The sequence below is a fragment of the Dromiciops gliroides genome, chromosome 3 (genome assembly GCF_019393635.1).
Source record: "Dromiciops gliroides isolate mDroGli1 chromosome 3, mDroGli1.pri, whole genome shotgun sequence".
Lineage (NCBI taxonomy): Eukaryota > Metazoa > Chordata > Mammalia > Microbiotheria > Microbiotheriidae > Dromiciops > Dromiciops gliroides.
In genome coordinates this window covers 188,454,180-188,476,633 of record NC_057863.1, presented here as the reverse complement: position 1 = coordinate 188,476,633, position 22,454 = coordinate 188,454,180, and the positions used below count along the sequence as shown (strand labels likewise).

General features: G+C 34.8%; 1 protein-coding gene across 1 annotated transcript in view; it reads left to right on the top strand.

Moving 5' to 3' along the window:
• The window catches only part of SLC9A2 (solute carrier family 9 member A2), a 126,650-nt gene that overhangs the window by 90,454 nt on the left and 13,742 nt on the right, over positions 1 to 22,454 (top strand). Inside the window, exons 6-9 of the mRNA XM_043997537.1 lie at positions 4,297 to 4,386; positions 4,912 to 4,982; positions 15,061 to 15,222; positions 20,974 to 21,070. Coding sequence (XP_043853472.1) covers positions 4,297 to 4,386; positions 4,912 to 4,982; positions 15,061 to 15,222; positions 20,974 to 21,070 — 420 coding nt within the window. The remainder of the gene's footprint in view (positions 1 to 4,296; positions 4,387 to 4,911; positions 4,983 to 15,060; positions 15,223 to 20,973; positions 21,071 to 22,454) is intronic.

Below are 22,454 nucleotides of genomic sequence, written 5' to 3'. Positions count from 1 at the left end.
GTGATGGACTATATTCTTCTCACCAATGCAATGGTACAGAAGAGTTCCAGGGAACTCATGATAGAAGAGGATCTCCAAATCCAAGAAAAAAAAAGAAAGAAAGAACTGTGGAGTATAGATGCTGATTGAACCATATTATTTCTTTTGTTTTGGGTGCTGTTGTTTTTTTTTTCTATTTTGAGGTTTTGCATCACTGCTCTGATTCTTTCTCTTGTAACAGGATTAATGCAGAAATAGGATTAATGTTATTATGTGTATATATATGTGTGTGTGTATATATATATCTATATGTATATGTATAGAGATATATAGATATAACCTATATCAGATTACCTGCTGTCTAGGGGAGGGGGGAGGGAGGGGAGGGAGGGAGGGAGAAAAATCTGAAATTGTAAAGCATGTATAAACAAAAGTTGAGAACTATCTTTACATGTAACGGAAAAAATAAAATATCTCAAAAAAATAAAATAAAAAATAAATAGATGGTAAAAAAAAAAAAAAAAAAAAAAAAAAAAAAGAAAGAAACCTTGGAAAGAGTATAGGGGAGATCAGGATAGTTTTAATAGAAGAGATATTTGACAAGGTCTTTGAAAAACAGGTTGAAATTAAGCTGGTAGATTGGATGTTGTAGGGGTATAGATGCATATTAGTTCAATTGAAAATAAAAAAAAAATAAATAAAAAAAAAAAAAAAAAAAAGAATTTTAAAGATTGTAAAGTACTTTAAATATGTTATATCACTTGAGTCATACAGCAACCTTTTGAAATAGTTATTAATCTCTTATAAACATGGAAACTGAGCCTCAGGGAGGTTGTCCCTTGCTCATGGTCACACAGCTATGGGGACAGGTTCAAATGTGTGTCTTTCCCAACTCCAAACCCAGTTCTCTTTCCACACTTTCATATCACTTCTTCAGAAGATCATAAGATTTATTAGCAATAATACTGATTTCTTACATTACATCAATATCTATAAATGCACCAATGAATTGGAATTGTGTATGCATAGATATGGATCAGTTGTTGTCATTGTTGTTCAGTAGGTATGTCTGACTCTTTGTAACCCTGTGGATCATACATATATGATCCATGGAGTTTTCTTGGTAAAGACACTGGAGTGGTTTGCCATATCCTTCTCCAGTGGATTAAGGCAAACAGAGGTAAAGTGACTTGCTCAGAGTCACAGAACTAGTAATTACCTAAGACCTGATTTGTACGCAGGTCTTCCTGACTCCAGGCCTAGAATTCTATCCACTGAGCCAACTAGCTGTCTCTAAAACCTCCTTTCTTGCCAAAATCTGGGATTAAGCCAAGAATCTTAAGATCTTCAGTCTAACACTCTCCCAAATTAACTAAGCTTATCATAACTGTTTCCAGTAATTGGAATTAGATGTATTTTTAATCAATAGATATAGTCGTCCCTAGGTTAATCCCTGTCAACGGAGGAGAAGAATGTCATTGGTAATGTCTTTTATTAATCCAGATATTTCAAATTATACATTTATGTACATATATACATATATATGAATGCATTATTTGATTTTTAAGGAATCATATCTATTAATTTTGTATTCAATAAACTAATATTATGACTTCATTCTGTGAACTACTGTCTGACAAGACATTTACATTACATTTTCTATAACTTTCATGCACCAATTTTGATGGATATATTAAAAAATTAGAATATATATGCCTGTTGGAATCTTCATCATCTTCTGTTTTGTTTCCACTAAAATCCTGACCTTATAGCAGTAAGGGGGTTGTCAGTGGTATGTGGAGACTGAGCCAGTGGAGCAGAAATTCTGGGGTCACTGAAAAACCATGCTTGACATATGAAGGCCAGTTTAATTACATTAAAACAGAATTGTCACTAAAAGACTGGTCATTAAATGATGGAATTTTTCTTGCCACAGCATTAAGAACCAACAAGGGGATGGAATTACAAATATTTTGAAATATTAAAGAAGTGTCACACTGGAATAAATATTGAATAGAAGTTGCCTCATATCAGACTTGATCAAAATAAGTCAGCTCTTTTGAAAGGTCTTCTAAAACAGATTGGCAAATGCCAAAGGCTGAGTGGCTGAGTTCAAAGGGAGATGTTTATTTTCAATTTAATTACTTTGCATCCCAAGGGACATTTGTCTCCTATTGAGGAGAAGAGAGAAATAGCTCAGAACCTAGCAGAGAGGTAGGGGCAAACCAGTCTGGGATGAAAAGTTTGCCATGGATAACATACCAAGTAAAAAAAATAACCAACTATATTTGATTGTACATTGTTGGTCTTCTCTAATCCCCCAGTGGATCGTCTTCCCCCAACCAAAAATTAATTTGTATTTATTGTTTATACACGTGAGGTTGGCAGTATTCAAGGAAAACAGGCACCAGAAGAAGACTGCTTAAATTGAATTCACTTTAAAAAGGAATCAATGGAGGCAGCTAGGTGGCACAGTGGATAAGGCACTGGCCCTGTATTCAGGAAGACCTGAGTTCAAATCTGACCTCAGACACTTGACACTTACTAGCTATGCGGCCCTGGGCAAGTCACTTAACCCTCATTGCCCTGCAAAAAAAAAGGGGGGGGGATCACTAGTTCACAGTGGAAAAAGGCATGTTTGGGACTTGAAAAAATAAAATTAAAATGATTAAAATAGTTTTGATTTATCATATTTTTAAAAAAATTCTTTTAATTACAACCATGTGTTGATTCTTAGAATGGACAATTAAATGAATCGTGTTAACTTTTTGGAGGGTAATTTTAAAACAAAATTATATGGTAATACAACATGAAATCTTTCCCTTTAGATTCAATTTTTACAGCATAATCATAAAGACAATCCGTGTTGCAAAAGTATTTGATGGATTCATTAATTCTCTTAATCCATTGATATTAAAAAAATATTTTGTTTTGAAGCACCTACCAAAGGGATATGTTCTGACAAAGGGGAAAAGACATCAAAAGACTCTAAAATGTGATGTTTAGAGGCAGGTGTAGATAGTATTAAGCAAGCAGAAATGCTTGAGTAAGGACTAATTTTATAAATAGTTAATGCATTAGTGAATATTTCTGTCTTATGATGATTTGTACTCCTGCACACTACCTTACAGGGAAGCAGAATGGCCTAATGGATAGTTAGCCTTGAAGTCAGAAAGATCTTGATTAAGTCCTGCCTCTGACAAATTGTCATCAGGTTCCCCTCTTAAGTTGTTGTGGTTTTTGAGTCATTTCAGTCATGTTTGACTCTTCATGACTCCATTTAGAGTTTTCTTGGCAAAGATACTGGAGTGATTTGCCATTTCCTTCTCCAGCTCATTTTACAGATGAGGAACTGAGGTATACAGAGTTAAGTGACCTTACCTAGGGTCACTAAGGTCAGATTTGAACTCAGGAAGCTGAGTCTTCCTGACCCCAGGCCTGGAAGACTCATAGTGCCTACATGCAACTCAAGAAGATATTAATTTGAAGAAGAATTCTTGATTTGTACTTGGTAAATTGAATTTCCTCCACAGTGATTCCCTACACCAATGACGTCATAAGCCTGGACCAAAAAACAATTATGACCTTTACCAATAAACCTATAACCAATAAACATTTGTCAAGTGCCTACCATGTACCAGGCACTGTGCAAAGTGCACATGAGGGAGACTTAGATAGTGATAACAAGGACCCTCTGTATTTTGTATTTACTTGTCAATGTATATGTAGTACCCTCAACACTTCCTGGTAGAATGGGAATTCCTTGACAAGGGACTAGCACAGTGCTTTCCTCTAACTTTGTAACCTCATCAACTCCTATGGGTTTAATGATCATCTCTATGCAGCTGACTCAAACACTGATATATCCAGCCCCAACTTCCCTGCTGAGCTTCAGTCTTGCATTATCAATATCCCAGAGACATCTCAAACTCAACTTGTGAAAAACAGAACTCATTATATTTTCCTCCAAACCAACTCTTCCCCCAGCTTCTCTATTTCTATCAGTGGTACCACTGTTTTTGCAGTCTCCCATGTTTGCAATCTTGCCATGACCCTCCACTCCTCCATCTCCCTCACTCTACTTATCAGTATTGTTAGACTTTATTTTTCAATTATCTGTCTTTTATTTTGCATTTTCCCATATCCTCCTTGGGGAAAAATACAAATATACAAAACCCTTTTAATAAACTAGCAGAGTAAAGCAAAATAAGTGCCTCTGTTGACTATGCCTCAAAATATATCTCATTCTGTATATTAGTCCACTCATCACCTTTCTATCTTTTTCATGAGACAATTAATCCATTGCTTCCTATGCAGGGAATAACTATTCGGCCATTAGTGGAATTCCTTGATGTGAAGAGGTCAAATAAAAAGCAGCCAGCTGTTAGTGAAGAAATTCATTGCCGGGTATGTTTTTACATTAGAGTTACAATTTAAATAAGAAATGGAAAAAAATGAATTCTGTAGCCTAACTGGGCACCAATGTATCTGCCGTCCATGTTTTTCCTTTACTGATGAAAAATTAAATGGTCATGGGATTAAAAAAGAGTTAGTAATAGATATAAGAATGTTGTGAGGGGCAGAGTAATGGGTAATAGCTCAGCCTGTTAAGTTCCAAAATGAAAATAGAGCATATTTCTGGAATTTGTTACCATGACCTGCACATTCTTTACTGAGATGCTTATTAATATAATTATTTTTTCTACAGTGCTTTATATATTATAATAAATATCACATGCAATAACATCAGATGACAATTTGTAAAATATTTATTAGTAAAATCTGACAAATACTAATATTAATTATGGTCATTTAATTTTTTGATAAAATGTCAGAAAATTATATAGGGTTAAGAACTTGACATCATGAGTTAAGTGACTAAAGATACCTGTTATCTAGTGAGATATTATCATTGTGCTTTTTCTCTTTTAGTTTTTTGATCATGTGAAGACTGGGATTGAAGATGTATGTGGACATTGGGGTCACAATTTTTGGAGAGATAGGTAAGACTGCTTTTAAGAAACTGTCTTATTTAATTGGACCTGAACAACTCAGAAAACAACTTGGAACATTTTCATTGGATGACCTTTGAGGGCAGAGAACATCAGCAGTGATAAAGAATGGAACTGTCCTAATTGTGAGAATAGATAGATGTGGATAAAGAAAGCTATATAAATAGTAAAAAAAAAAAAAACAACAAAAAACAAACCCAACATGTCTAACTCTATATCCATATACACACATATAAAGAAATGTGTGCAAATATTTGCTAACACAGAAGTACAGGTATTCTATAGATTTGAAAACAGCTTTCACATTAAATATGTAGATATGTAGTTAGAGCTATAGATAGAGATATCTAGATAAATAAGATAGGATCTAGATTTCTACCTGTAATTCTGGCTAAATGTCTTTATATCTCCATAACCAAATATCTATATATGCTCATTTCACTCTTCATTACTTCATTTTGCTTCTGTTTGTTTTTTCTACTATCAAAAACAATCAGTATATTGAAAAGAATTAAATAGAAATGGTTGATAGGGAATTAGAACCCAACATATATGAGGAAAAAATGAGAGCAACATGCCTCCATCAAAGCTGCCAAACCATCAGGCGAGAAGAGCCCAGGGTTCTACAGGAACTATTGGAAAAAATTGCTAAGCTTCTGTCTGTGCTTTCTGAAAAATCTTTGAGAAAGAGAACAGGGCAACAGCACTGGAGAAGGGTGATAGAATAGAGTACATTGGAATAATCTTGATCTTTAAAAATAGGATCAAAATAGCTACCTGATCTCTTAAAACCTGAGTGTCCTTTTATGAAAAATGAGAGGATTGGAAAAGATAACCTCTAATGTCTTTGCCAGTTGTTGCATTACATGATTCTATGAGTTACTTTCTCTTTGTTACTCCTCTTACATGTTACCTTAAGGAGGATTTATCTGTAAGAACCAAAGGTCAGTAGATAGGGGGCAGAGACAAGATGGCAGATAAAAGGCTCCAGCTTAACTCTCTCAACATTCCACTCCAAACAACTTTAACTCCTTAAATAAAATTTTGGAGTGAGCCAACAAAAGGTTAGGGTGAGACATTTTTCTGGCCTAATAAAACTGGTCAGCAGGAGAAGTTTATGATAGTAGGGTTGAAGGCCTCCTGAACTCACACACAGTCACAGCAGCAGCAGCCTCAGCAGCAGCAGTTTTGGAAACCCTTAGCCCAGAGATGGTAAGGAGATCTGATAAGTTGTCAGGAAGAGATTGGTGACCCTTTGCTGACATTGATTAACAACTTTATTGCTTATATGCAGTTCTGGGTTGCTGTTTCAGAGTGGTAAGGAGTGCTGATCAGTCACAAGAGAGCAGGAGCCCTGGTCACAGTTCCAAGGCAAAGAGAGCACTAGTCCTTTTGGCTGTAGGAGACCAGGGCCCTTTCCTGGGTAAAGACCAAAAGTGCAGACCAGGAGAGCAGTCATAATATCTCTCCCAGGATCATACTACCTTGGAAGCACCAAAAATTTGCAGACCCTAAGAATTAGCTCTGAAAACAGCAATACAAAAAAGTCTGAAGCTTTGGTCAGTGCCACCTCACCCCCAGGCTGAGTGGAGTCCAAATTTAACATAAAGTTCAAAGTCAAGAAATAGATGTAAAATGAGCAAACAATAACAACAAAATTTGACTATAAAAAGCCACTACTGTAATAGGGAAGGCAAATATATAAACTAGAAGTCGACTTTTCAAAAGCTACAAACAAAGCCTCAAAGAAAAATGCTAATGGGCCCCATGCCAAAAATAATTCCTGGAAGAGTTAAAGAAAGGGATAGATGTTGTAGAGGGAAAATTGAGGAGTGGTAGAGGGAAAATTGGGAAAAGAAGTGAGAGTGATGCAAAAAAATTGATGAAAAGAGAATTTTGGGCTTGGTAAAAAAGGCACAAAAATACTGAAGACAATAACACCTTAAAAAAAGAATTGGCTTAACAGTAAAAGTGGCCCAAAAAATTCACTGAAAAAAGAACTCCTTAAAAAGAATGGGCCAAATGGAAAAGGAGGTATAAAAATCACTGAAGAAAAGAATTCCTTTAAAAACAGAATTGGCCAAGTGGAAAAAGAGGTACAAAATCTCCCTGAAGAAAATAATTCCTTAAAAAAATAGAATTGGGTGGGGCGACTAGGTGGTGCAGTGGATAAAGCACCGGCCCTGGATTCAGGAGTACATGAGTTCAAATCCGGCCTCAGACACTTGACACTTACTAACTGTGTGACCCTGGGCAAGTCACTTAACCCCCATTGCCCCGCAGGAAAAATAATATAAAAAAAAATAGAATTGGACAAGTGGAAGCTAATGATTCTATGAGATGTCAAGGAATAATAAAATAAAGTCAAAAGAATGAAAAAATAAAAGAAAATGTGAATATTTCATTATAAAAACACCCAACTTGAAAAATATGTTGAGGAGATACTTAAAAATTATTGGACCACTAGAAAGCTATGATCAAAGAAAGAGTTTAAACATCATATTTAAAGAAGTTATTGAGGAAAACTATAATGATATCTTAGATTTAGAAGGTGAAGTAAAAATTTAAAATTCTACCACTCACCTCATGAAAGAGACTCTAAAATGAAAACTCTCAAGAACATTATTGCCAAATTCCAGAACTCCTAGGTCAAGGAGAAAATACTTTAGTATATAAACAGGCAGTTTTCAGAAGAAGTAATCAAAGCTATCCATAGTCATGTGAAAAAATGTTATAAATCACTATTGTTTAGAGAAAGACAAATTTAAATAACTTTGACAAATTAAAATAAAATGACAAATGCTGGATGGGATGAGGGAAAAATAATTACACTAATGAACTGGTCCAACCATTCTGGAAAACAATTTGGAACTATGCCCAAAGAGCTAAAAATGTGCATACCCTTTGACACAGCAATGCCACTACTAGATCTGTATCCCAAAGAGATCAAAGAAAAAGAAAAAAGGATCTATTTATACAAAAATATTTATGGCAGTGCTTTCTGTGGTGGTAAAGAATTGGAAATTGAGAGGATGCTCATAAGTTGGGAAATAACTGAATAAAGTATGGCATATAATTGTGATAGAGTACTATTGTACTACAAGAAATGACAAGGGGATGGTTTCAGAAAAACATGGCAAGGCCTTTATGAACTGGTGCAAGGTGAAATGAGCAAAACTGGGAGATCGTTGTGCACAGTAACATCAATGTTGTAATGATGATAAACTGAAAGATTTGGCTATTCTGATCAATATAACGATCCAAGACAATTCCAAAGGACTCATAATGAAGAAATGCTATCCACCTCCAGAGAAAGAAATGATGAACTCTGAGTACAAATTGAGTATAATTTTCTCACTTTATTTTTCTTATTTCTTTTTCTTAAATGTGGTTAATATAGACATCTGTTTTTCATGATTTCACATGTTTAATTGATATATTGCTTTCTTTCTCAGTGGATGGGGAGGGTGTGTGAGAGAGGGGGACAATTTGAAATTCAAAATTTAAATTGAAAAGATTGTTCAAAATAAATAAATAATAAATATGTTTTAAAAAAGAATCACTGTAGGAAAAAAAGAACAAAGGGCCAATCTCAAGGGAAATAATAATAAAAATAGGAAGGATGGGTGGCACAGAGTACCAGGCTTGGAGTCACTAAGACCCATATTAAAATCCAGCCTCAGACACTTACTAGCCTTGTGACCCTGGGCAAGTCACTTGACTCTGTTTGCCTCAGTTTTCTTATTTGTAAAATGAGCTGGAGAAGAAAATGGCAAGCCACTCCACTATCTTTGCCAAGAAAACCCCAAATGGGATCACAAAGAGTCAGACATGCTGAGAAGGTTGAACAACAACAACAATGACAACAAAGGAAAGATGGGGCATTATCATTTTCTATCTTAATCTATGCTATAAGGCAGTAATTATCAAAACTATTTGGTATTGGTTTAAAAATATAAAAGTTTAATAAATAAAAAAATTTAAGTAATCAAAACCAAAAAAGCAATTTAACATAGTACTACTCCAATGGACAAGAAATGCTGTGGTAAAAATTCTCTATTCAACTAAAAAAATGTCTGGAAAACCAGAAAGCAGCTTGGCAAAAAAGTGAGTTTACATCAACATCTTATACAGTAAGCTCTAGATGGACATATGAGCTAGATATAAGCAGTGATATCATAAAAATAAATCGGAGGAAAATGGAATGAGGTACCTTTCATGGTTATGGGTAGAGGAAGAATCCTTAACTAGGCATACTATAGAGGGGATCATAGAAGACAAAGTGAACATTTTCAATTATGTAAAATCAAAAAGCTTTTGAATATACAAAGCCAATATAGCTAGAAATAGAAAAGAAACATTTAATTGGGAACAAATCTTTACAGCAAATAGCTACTCAAATATCTATTCGAGATGTATAGAGAATTAATACAAATACGTAAAAATAAGAGCCATTCCTTAATGGGTAAGTGGTCAGTGGATATGAACAAGGAGTTTTCAGAAGAATTGCAAACTATGTGTGGAAATTGAATATTTCAAATCACTAAAAAGAGAAATGCACATTAAAATAACTCAGCTTTTACAACTTCTTGATTACATAAATGTCAAAGCATGAAAATCATGAATATTATAGAAGTTTAGAGTTTGGGAGGACAGGTACATTCATACATTGTTGGATGAACTGCATTTTTCCCATCAATTCTGAGAAACAATTTTGAGTTATAATTAAAAAGTTACTAAACTTTATGTAGCTATTGACTCAGTTTTCCCACTACTAGCCATATTCTTGTAAGATGTCAAAGATAGAAGGAAAGGATGAACATGAACAAAACTATAGTGGTGCTTTCTTAGAGTAACAAAGTTGGGAAATGACTAAACAAATTGTGGTATATGAATAATAATGGACAAACATGAATTTCCCAAAAGAACTTGGAAAAACATCTATAAGCTAATGTAGAATGAAATAAGTAGAACAAGAACAGTTTAGACAATAAACACATTTAGGGAAAGCAACTTTAAAAGACTTCAAAATTCAAGTCAGTGCAGTGATCAATATTGATTTCATAGGATTGATGATAAAATGTTTCCAACCCCCTCAATGGAGAAGTGATAGACTAGATGATTGGAATGAGTTTTTCATTCTCCTATATTTGTTTGTTTTGCTCAACTTTGTTTACTTATAACATAGGGTTCTGTTGGGAGGGAGGAGTGAATTATTGGAAAATGAAAGAAATACAAAGAGAGAGAGGGGTGAAAGAGAAAGAGCAGAGGAAGAAAGTGAGAGAGAAGAACATCAGTGTAACAAAAACAAAAGAAAAAAGTCAATTATAGAAACTGGACAATTTTGTTAATAACTTGTTACATTTAATATGTAAAAATAACCTATGAAATAACCATATTTCAGCCATGGATCAGATCATATATTTGGAGCTTGAGAGAACCTTAGAATCTATTAAATCCAGTACCCTCATTTTACAGATGAGGAAACTGAGGCAGAGAGAGTCACTTCCTCAGAGTCACACATCTATTAAATATCTGAAGTGATATTTGAACCCATGTCTTTCTGTCTTTAAGTCTAGCATTCCATCCATTACCCCTCAATACCTTCTCTTTTTTGTTTTTCTTTGTATTTTAAATGTTTGTTATTGATTAAGAAAATGTTTAATATTTTAAATGATTTGCTAGAGCAAATTGCTATCTTACAACTTCTCTTTTATTCAAATTTTTCCAAACCATACATCAAAATTATTCAAGGTTCTTTGAAATATATGACGATTAGAGATACTTTGTTCAGTAACCCTATGATAATAAACATCAGGTAAGGCATCAAAGGGTAATATCTGTATTTGCCAGAAGTGTTTACTAAAGGTGTGGTGGGGGAGAAGTAGTGCAAAGTCCAAGTTCAATAGGGATTACCTGTGGTTGGTGAAGGCTTCCAGGTTCTCCTGTTTGCAGATATCATCTCAGATGCATCAAAGCCTCTTGGAAGAGATTCATGACCACTAAAAATTTTGGCCTAACTTCTCACACAGGAAAAACCAAATGGATGAAAAATATTGCCTAGCTCAAGGGTTCTTAACCTTTCTTTTTTGTCATGGACTCCTTTGACAATCTGGTGAAACCTAATACTACCATTGTTTGAAGGAAATGCTAAAGTTCACTTAGAGGTTAGTGGAAATAAAAATATATTTTTTTTCTCATCCAAGGTCAAGTACCGTCTGATATCTAATCATTGACCCGTTGTGGGTTTGTGTATCTCAAGTTAAAAACCTCTGTCCAAAATATGACATGCAACTGGGTAGACAATTAGGGAGTTTATCCAATAATTTAAGTTTCTGGAACAGATAATATGAATAGATAATGAGTTGAGCCTGAAATTAAACAGGAGGAGGAAGAGTGAAAACTATAGTTATCCCTTCCACATCATAGAGGTTAGGGACACGGTGCCTCTGCGATCTGAAAATCTGCGTAATTTTTTGGCCTTCTTTTCTTACCAGAGAAGAAAACTGAATTGCTCTTTTTCTTTTATTGAATTGTTACAATACCTTATTATAAAATTTGGGTTAATTTCTGATTCTCTAAGCTTTTTCTGTGTTGTCTGTTGGCTTTTACATGTTATCTGTGACTTCTGCAAAACTCCCCCAAAACTCCCATCTAATTTTTGTTGACTTGTGATATATTGAAACTGTGATGGGAAGAGTTGTGATGTGGAAGGAATAACTTTATTGCCTTCAGGAAATTACAAAGCTCCTTTACTCCCAGAAAGAAAAGCCCATATTTTTGATACCATTATTCTGTTGGTGTTATTATGAGGCTTTGAGACATAGAGCACAATAGTCTGAGAAGAACTGAAAATGAGCATCACATAGAATGCAAAGTGGAAATGTGCAAGGTGGGTATAAGGAGGATGCTACATATAAGGAACCTTAGAAAATAGTAAATAATGTCATAAGAAAAAATATTATTGAAAAAATAAGATGGACCAGTCACATGATGAATATGAGGGATGAGGAGAGAACAGATGTTGCACTTGTCTCCTTGAATCATCTGGAGCAAGTGAGGAAGTTTTTCAGGATGTTAGGTAAACTTGATATGGCAAACTAATGGGAGGACATGGACAGGAGTTATACAACATGGGCAGCTGTGACTCAGCTGTGATATATGCTGTGATATATGGAGGGAATATTTAAATTGATGACATAAGAAATTAATGTGGGCATTGAGATTTTAAAATAATGTTGTGGGTTGTAACATTGTCCACAGAGCATAAACAAAAAACCAAAAAAGGGATATGGATTCATCAAGAACAGGTCATGTCAAAATGACTTCATATTCTTTTTTAGACAGTGTTACTAGTTTATCAGGTAGAACAAGAAAAAGTCTTAGATATTATTACCTGGATTTCAACAGTGCATTCATTTAGTGAAGTGTTTCCCAGTATCCTCAGGGACAGGATTGAGATGTGGACAATATGATATTGCAATAAAGTAGATGGAAAACCAGTTGCATTACAAAACCCAAAGTATAAAAATTGTCTAGAGTGTAAATTCATTGAAAGTGAGGATGGTTTTATTGTTTGTATCTGTATCTCTTGCCATCAGTACAGAACATAGTAGGTGCTTAATAAATGCTTGTTGACTGATTAATTGATGAATGATTGTATCATCCTGGATGGTGTTCTGTCATAGAAGATCTAGATTGGCTCTACTGTTCGACAACTTTATCAATGACTTAGATATAGGAATAGGTAGAATGCTTATCAAACTTGCACATAACAAAAAACTGGGAAGACTTGCTGATTGGATGATAGTTAGAAGCTAAAACATAGTGAGCCAAATCTAATAAAATAAAAGTTGAGACTTTTTTTTAGTAAAAAAGTAAACTAACTCATTAATTATTTCAAAAAGGCCTTGAATAAAAGTCTAAAAGCAATTATTTACTTTATTCCTTTTAAATTTAATTTTTTCAATTAACAAAAATCTATTTTTCTCCCTCTCACCTCTTCCCCTCCCCCAGTGCAGCAAACAAAAAAACAACAAACAACCCCCCTTATTTTTAACAAACTTACATAGTTTTCAGGCAAAACAGATTCCTACATCACCCATGTCAATACATACATAGACATATTACATGCATGCATATGCACAGACGTATATATATCTTTCACACTGCATCCTGAATCCATCACTTCTTTGTCAGCAGGTGGGTAGTATATTTCATAGGTCCCCTGGAATTGTGGTTGGTCAATGCATTGATCAAAATCTTTCATAGTTGTTTCACTTTTTATGTCTTTCATAGTTGTTTGTCTTTATAATTTTGTAGTTATGTATAATTTTTCTTCTTGTTCTATTCACTTCATTCTGCCTTAGTTCATAATATCTTCACAGGTTTCTGCCTTCCTTTTTATTATTTCTTATAGCAAAATAATATTTCACTATATTCTCATAGCATAGTTTGATCTTCTGTTCTCCATTAATGGGCACTGACAAGGATAAATGTAAAGTCACATTCAGGTTAAAAAAAATACATTGTACAATATTGTATTGGGTACAGAGGCATGGCCAAGAAACAGTTCTTGTGAAAGAGGCCTGAAAGTTTGGGTAGACTAGAAACTTATTATGTGTCTATAATGTGACATGGCAGTAAAAAAATTTGATGCAACTTAAGGCTTCATTAATAGAAAGTGTTCAAAACATACGAGATTATAGTTCCATTGTGCTCTGACATGGTCAGGCCAAACTAGAATATTTTCTCCCGTTATTGGCACATTTTCTGAAGGATACTGACAAAGTAGAGCAGAACCAACCAGGATGGTGAGATCACAAACCAAAGAATATGAGGATCAGCTAAATACATGAGAAAAGAAAAGAGAAAAGACTCAGGAAAAGAGAAGACTCAGAAGTGGGACTAGGGGTGTTTCAGGAATGATAGATATCTTCAAATGTTTGAATGGCCGTGTAATCAAAGAGGGGCTATGTAGTCTTTTTCTTTGCCTTTATGGCTAAACTAGCTCAATATAATGAAAAACTTTCTAACAATTAGCTGTCCAAAAGTGCATGAGAGTGATCTCACTGTCACTAGAGATCTTCAAAAGATTGGACAGCTACTTGTAATGAGTGCTCAGGAGGGGATTCCTGTGTTTGGCTAAATAACTTCTGAAGTCCCTTCCAACTCTGAGCTTCACTCATACTATGTATATATACTTAGTGCAGACATCCATTATTCTGCCATATGACCTAGATCAGTTGTCTGCTACATGCATGTATAACCTTTGTTGTTTTTAGAAGATGAACTGGGAGAAGAATAATTGCTTTAGGTGTGGTAGGGTTCTATTCACTCTAGCTGAAGTTCTTAGTATTGTTTTTTCTGGTAGGCCACGCCTTGCTAATATGATTTGGTCTCTAGAGGATGATATGAAAGGGAATATGGCAGGCATGCTGTAGCCTTTTCAAGTACTTACAGATTCTGTTGTTGAGAATAAGAAACTAGTGTCTATGTAGTTTGGCAAATAAATGGAAGGTGTGGCCAAAAAAAAGCAAATAAATAAAACCCAAGAGTCCATTTTAAGATCAGATGTCATTGTTTTATTGATATCAATATGGGTTTAACTTTTTGTTTATCTTTTATAAAAAAGTAAGTTAAAATGGATAATGCATTATTGCCAAGAAATCTGATTCAGCAAATTAGAATACAAGTCAGAACAAATGTAAAACAAGAAAAAAAAATTACATGAATTCTTTTCTTTAGTGCCCAAACCCAGTTGTACATCTGCTGTGCAGTTGTATGATCTCTTGAGAAATGGTTCTTTTTCTGTAAATATTCTCAGCACTTACTATAAGGAAAGACAGTGGTCTATCTTTTTAAAACCAGAGGCCATCATCAGGAATTTTCAGTTTCATTCTATAAACATATAGTATGCATATAAACATACGTATGTGTGTATGTGTATATATGTATATGTGTGTGGTATATATTGGGAATTGCCTGTGATTTCAATTTTACTGCTCTCTTTATTTTTTCCTAGCCAGTAACAATGGCTGACTAGAAGGTTTGTTTTCTTTACTTCCAGGTTCAAAAAATTTGATGATAAATACCTGAGGAAGCTTCTAATTAGGGAAAACCAACCCAAGTCAAGCATTGTTTCATTGTATAAGAAGTTGGAAATAAAGCATGCCATAGAGATGGCAGAAACTGGGATGATAAGCACAGTGCCATCTATTGCTTCACTAAAGTAAGTATAATTTGGTAGAGATAAATTGGTCAATGCTGGATGTGTGTTTTTGTAACAATCTTTAAAACCCAGGGATAAGTGACCCCAAGGGATCTAATCTTGGAAAACAAAGCAATGAGAACTCATTGCAGAGGGTGAGTTCTTGAGAGATTTTCTGGTTTAAATATTAATGTACTGATTTTTAGAGGTCAATTTGGGGAGGGGTCTGATAACACCCATTTTTCCATTACAGTATTTGCTTTTAGAAATTCAGTGCTTGAAAGTGAATTAAAATCTCCTTATCTCATGCTTTGTAATTGAATATTTTGAAAGTGTGTTATATTTGCTAGTATAAACTAGCACATAAATTATGTGGCTGTTTTACCACAGATTATTGACATAAGGGACCTCATTACTTTCCTGGGTCATGCTCTGATATCTCACCTTAAGGCCAATGCAAAGAATTCTAAATTCATAGGCCATTGAATTAATCACAGACATAAGAGCTTTTTTCTTTTTTGTATGATTCACTTTGAATGAAGAAATGGGATTTCTTCATGCTAAGAAAAAGTATACTTGAAATAAAGCACCTAGAGAGATAGATGGGGAGAGAAAGATGCCTGCTGATTTTATATAGAAATTCAGAGCACTTTGGTCACCATAAAATTGTGAGTTCTTTGTTCTAGGATGAGACACAGCATGGTGTAGTGGATAGAGAACAAGCCTCTCACCTAGGAAAACCTGATAACCCTTGTTTCACACATATTGGCTCTGTGATCTTAGGCAAGTCACTTAATCTTGTAGTGCACATGGCAGCTCTAAGACTATAAGTTATAGAGAAGGTGCTAAACTGCACTGATAGAGTTAATTTCTCATCAGGAAGTTCCCAATAACAAATAAATTTTTTAAAAATCACATTTCCAATCTTTGTCCCTTTCTATTTCTAGAGCCAACTGCTGCCTACACTAACTACTTAGTGGCAGAATTTAGTCAGAATTTGTAGAATCTTGACTTGGAAGGAGTCAGAAACGTAGTCCAATTACTTTATCATAAAAATGGGGAAACTGAGGCTCAAGTACTTTAAATGGCTTTCCCAGGATCACACAGATAATAAGCACCAGAAGCAAGATTTGAACCAGTCCTCTGACTCAAGAGAGGGATAGCTAGGTGGGACAGTGGATAGAGTGCCTGGCCTGGAGTCAAGAAGATCTGAGCTCAAATCTAGCCTCAGATACTTACTAGATGTGTGACCCTGGGCAAATCACTTAACCCTATTTACTTCAGTTTCTTCATCTGTAAAATGGGCTGAAGAAGGAAATGGCAAACCACTTCAGTATCTTTGTCAAGAAAACCCCAAAAGGGGATCACGAAGAATCAAACATGACTGAAAAATGACTAAATAGCACCACCAACCACCAACTGAAACACATTGCCTCCAGTTATAGCTCCTATATGTGTGATGCATTGAGTTGATCCATTCCTCCAATTTCTGCACTTTGGGTAACCTATTGTTTTGAGAAGAAACAACTAGAACTTTGCTGACTCAAGGGTGAGGTGGAAAGGAATGAAGTTAATACGATTGAAGTGCAAGTAAGTCAGCTTGTAGGGCCTGAGGTTCCTTTTCATCCCACACTCTGCCTTCTAATCCACCAAGCCAGTTCCCCTGCCCTGCTCCACTCTTCTACATAAAGCCACATTCTTCTATTATTTCTCCCACTAATCCTTGCCCTAACATCTATTTTAATCATAATTTACTTGTATAAAATGTTAGGAAAAGGAGAGAAAGTAGATAACTCTTTAGTGTTAATTATTCTGGGATTCTATATCATCCCAAAGGTATCCCTGAGTAGAAGTCCTAAAGTATGGTGTTTGGTAAGGTAGAGAATAAAAGGTCAATAATCAGGCTGATTGATTAAACACATTTTTCACTTTTAATAAACTCATGTATTAAAGTTTACAAAATACTTTTCTTTTGACAACTCTGTAAGGTAGGTTGTGCAAGTTTTTATTATCCCCATTTTATTGACAGGGTAAATAAAGCTTAGAGAAGTTAAACAAATTGAGATTTTATAGCTCATAAATGCAGAAGCTGGGATTTGTACCCATTCATGTATTCTGACTCTAATTAGAGCCCAACACTAGAGTATAATGCCTCTCCTACGTCCCGACTTTCTTTCTGTCTCTAAAGCATTTGGCACCATTAGCCACCCTTTCCTTTGGTACTGGCCTTCTCTGCTGGATTTAAGGACACCACCCATGCCTTTTAACAAACCACCATTAGTGCATTGGTAAAGTTTTTCCATTAAAAAAAAAAGTTTTATACCAAATTTTATTTTTATTTAAAAAAAATGACATTCAAAACAAAACACTTAACTTGATGTAACCAGATCATTTTGAAAACATTTCTCTTACAACTTTGTTTTAATGTTTTGTATGATGAGAAAATAATACTGCAACTACATAAAGGGGTGTTTTCCAAAAAGTTTTTGTGGCTGTTACGACTTTTTGGAATGAATTTAATGTTATTTCTTTCTTCAAAGTATCATAATAATTTCTAAAAGGAAATAATATTAGCAGTTTCTGCAATAGGATTATAGCTTATAGTTCCTCTCCTCTCCTCACTTACCCTCTCCTCTCGGTCATCGTCGTTGTCATTGTTGTTGTTGTTGTTGTTGTTGTTCTCCTCCTCTTTCTTCTTCTTCTTCCTCTTCTCCTCCTCCTCCTATTTCTTCTTCTTCTTCTTCTTCTTCTTCTTCTTCTTCTTCTTCTTCTTCTTCTTCTTCTTCTTCTTCTCCTCCTCCTCCTCCTCCTCCTCCTCCTCCTCCTCCTCCTCCTCCTCCTCCTCCTCTTCCTCCTTCTAATTCTCCTCCTTCTCCTCCTCCTCCTCCTTCTCTCATCTCATTCCATGCCTTCAGCTCTACATAGATAAATCTGAAATATCTATCTACAGTTCTAACTTTTCTTCTTTCTGTATACCTGGATCTCAAAGCCCTACCAGCTCCTTGATCTCCATGTTTTCAAAGTGAAAACTAATACTTTCTTTCTAAAATGGTATTTCCTCTGACTTCACGATTTCTGTCAGTGGCATCACTATTCACTTAGTCTCCCTTGTTCAGATCTTTGGTAATCTTGCTTTTCCTCAACTCTAGTATATAATTAGTCACCGAGGCCTTTCCTCTCTATCATTGGGGTCTCTTCACTCTTTTCCACTCTCACTGTCAGCCCCCACCCCTATAGGCTCTCATTACCATAAGCCTGGTCCTACAATTGCCTCTTCTTTGTCCTTTTTCACCATTTCACCTCTTCAAAACATCCTTCACATTGCTCCCAGACTTGTGTTCCTTTTGTATAGATTTTATGTCACTACTCTGCTCCAAAACTTTAGTTGTTCCTAATTTTTACTGGAGCAAGTTCAAACTCTTTTACAAGCAATTTGGCAATGCCCTACATTTCTTCCTCTCCCTTCTGTTTTCATTCTTTTCTTTTTTTCTTTTAGAGAAAGAGTGAAATGTTTGTTATTTCTTTTTGCCTCCCCACATGACATTTGTACAGTTTGGATTTACCTATATGTTCCTACATCAGTTTTTATAGTACTTAAGAGGGAAAAGGTAAAAATGACACTGACTTCTGTAGTCCTTGGATATTTGGAAAAAGAGAGATGGGAGAAAATCAATTCTCAGACTAAACTAGTCTTTCTTTCATCATCAGCAGGGCCTTTGGATTCTTTGTGCCTTTGTACTTTTGAAATATGCTTGTATTTCTCTGGCAGGCACTCGTGCCTAGCAGCTATTTGTGTCTTTCGAGTCTCTGTTCGCTTCCATTTTGTTGATCAGTTTTTCTTCTGCCATTTTACTGGTTACTTTTTTCTTATTCTCTCATTTGTCAGCTAATTGTTTCAAGACCTCAGCTTTCTGAGACTTGGGTTTTTCTTCTTCAGCTTCTAGTTGCATCCAAATTTCTTCTATGGAAAGATTTTTCTTCTTTTGAGGTGAGAGGAGACCTCTGGGACTGCTTCTCTTGGCCCAAGGCATACTTGTCTGGGCCTTTCACCTGGATATCAGAAGCTGCATCGACATGATGAGGAAAACTCTACTTAGACTGAGCAATACTCTGTAGCACCCTACCTTTCTAAGGTTATTTCATATTTGCCATTTATAATTATAGTGAAACTTTAGATCATGATGCTGTAAACTCTAATTCTGTGTGCATTTTTTGTCCTTTTAGCTTTTCAGTAAAATATTCTTTGAAAAATACCATCCCTTAAAGGCCTCATTTATAAACTACATAGGGAACTAAATCAAATTTATGAGAATGTAAGTCATTCCCCAATTGAGAAAAATGCTTAAATCACTATTGATTAGAGAAATGCAAATTAAAACAACTCTGAGGTACCACCTCACACCTATCAGATTTGCTAATATGACCAAAAAAAGGAAAATAACAAATATTGGAGAAGCTGTGGAAAAATTGGAACACTAATGCATTGTTGGTGGAGCTGTGAACTGATCCAACCATTCTAGAGAGCAAGGGGTTACCCTTTCCATCTGGCCTGTTGAATTGCTATTGATATAAATACCACTATGAAGTCAATCCTATGATCTTTATGGCCTCTTTCAGAGCTAGAATCAATAAAACAATCAAAACAAAAACCTTAAAGAAAGAAAATGTAGAACAGGAAGAACACTTGGCCAGGAGACCTAGTCCTAGCTCTGACACTTTGCTAAATCATATAGCTTCTCTGAACCTCACTTTCCCCAAAATAAGGATACTAATAATATAACACACTCCTCACAGAGATGTTTTGATAAAGGTACATTAGAAAACTTGAATTCTTATAGAAATATGTTTATTATTATTAATTATTTTTTATTATTAACTCAGTCATTAATAACTTTTCTTTCTTGGACCGCACATAAGCTTTGTTTGTACTTCAGTTATGTACTTTGTTTATTATTTTATATTATTTGCACATGCATTAGATTGTAAGATCTCCAAGGGCAGAAATAATCTTTCTAAACTTTGTCCATGTACTAAGCACACCTTGGCACACACAAAAGGTGCTTACTAAATGTTCGAGGAATTGAAATACCTTCTTCCTTGGATAATATTGCATAAATTCTTACTCTTCAGACTTTCTTGTTCTGAGCTATACAGACCATTCATTACCCTTCCTTTATATTAATATTACCTCAAATGTGTTAAAATACAATTGAATATGTTACAATTTTTTAAATATTAGGTTTTTAAAAAATGTAATGGCTCCTTGATGAATTTGGGATGATAGGACAGCCAACTTGATTGCATCTGAAAGACTGAAGTTTCATCAATCTTGCTTTAATAGGTCTTCTCACAGAGTGGGTTACTTCTGGATCTGACCCATCCTGTTCATTGGCTCCTTTTTCCAGAAGTCCATACCTATGGACCTTGTCTCCAAATTCTACAGGTTTAACTAATTTGATTAGATAAACAACAGGGTGGTTTAGGATATCTAATTCAGTTTCTTCATTTTACCAATGATGAGGCTAAGGTGTAGAGAGGTGAAGTAATTTGACCAAATTCACACAGTAAGTATCAAGAAAAGATTTAAACCCAAGTCTTATGACTCCAAATTTAGTGCTTTTTATAAACTCTAATGCAATTTTTGAACTTTTAATTAAATAGTTCTTGAAGGACTCTCTTTTCATAGGATTATTTTCTTTGCGAAAGATGAGAATCTATCATTCCAATATTTATAAAATGTTAAAAATATTCTTTTTTTCCAAACCTTTACAGTGATTATCGTGAGGAAAAAATAAGAAAGCTGACCCCTGGTGAAATGGATGAGATACGACAAATATTGTCAAGGAATCTCTATCAAATACGACAGCGTGTAAGAATTTTAATATGTTTACCAAAATATCTCATGTCTTCCAATGAAACAAAAAAAAAAACCAATATCATTGGGCTCTACCTGAATATTCTGCCATCACCTCAAATTCAGCACATCCAATGTAAAGTTCATCAGTATACCCCTCAGCCAGGTTTCCCCTGGAACATTCCTCTTTTCTGCCATTGATACCATGATTTTCTCAGGCCTGGAGTCTCAGAACTTTGAAATCATATTTCACTTATTTTCCTGTATATCTTATATTTATTTAGTCTCAAAATTGCATCAGCTCTCCCTTCAAAATAGCTCCCACACCCAATCTTTCTTCAAAAAGCTCACTGCCTTGATCTCGTAGTAGTTTGTTGGCATTCATGCCTTAGGCATTTAAATAGCCTCTTATCAGTTAGTAAGTGTAAACTTACAAGGATCACTAGGATAACTTCTTAGCTATATTTCCTTGGGGAAATAATTCACTCACCCTAAGCCTCAGTTTCCTCCTCTGTAAAATAGTTAATTATACTTTATATATATATATATAAATATAAAATATATATATAAAAATATAAAATACATACATATATATACACACATACATACATACATGCATGCATACATACAAATATAGACACAAATATATCTCACATTTTAAACCCCCAAATCAATTAACAAAAATTTGTTAAGTGTATTCTGTAATGAGGAAGGGGATGATAGATAAATAGTAGGCTGTCCTGTCTTCTCTGTCTAACCTAAAGACCACTGAGCCTGTACTCTGGCAGCTTCCCAGTAATGTGGCTCAGCTCTCAAAAAAAAAAAAAAAAGACTTGGTGCTTTTGTATAAAATAGTAAACCCTGGATGGGCTCATGGTCATTTCCCCACCCTTTTCAACAACATGATATTGGGCAAACCAAAGCATAAAAGGGAGCTGTTGTTTATCAGCCCACTCCTTAACCCTTCCATTACGTTGTGCTAGACATCAGTGTTACAGTTACAGAACTGACATATTCTAATGCATGAAATCCTCAAGAATGGTACACTTATTATTTCTGTTTTTAGTTTTATTATTATCACCTCCAATAAGATTGTACCACTTTCTTCATGCTGTTTAAAATCTACAGTGGTTTACTATATGAAGTCTACAATTCCTTTGCCTGGCTTTTTAGAGCTCCCTGCAATCTATTCTCATATTATCGATGAATTCCATGTAATTCAAGTAACATTTATCTATTCATTGCTTCTTACAATGTGAAAAATATCATACTAGGCATTAGTGATAAAAAGAGCTTACAAATTAGAAGAAAGGACAAGATATGTACATAGAAAATCAATCAGTAAATCAACAAATTAATAAATAGTAAGCACTTACTATGTGCTAGACACTATGCTAAA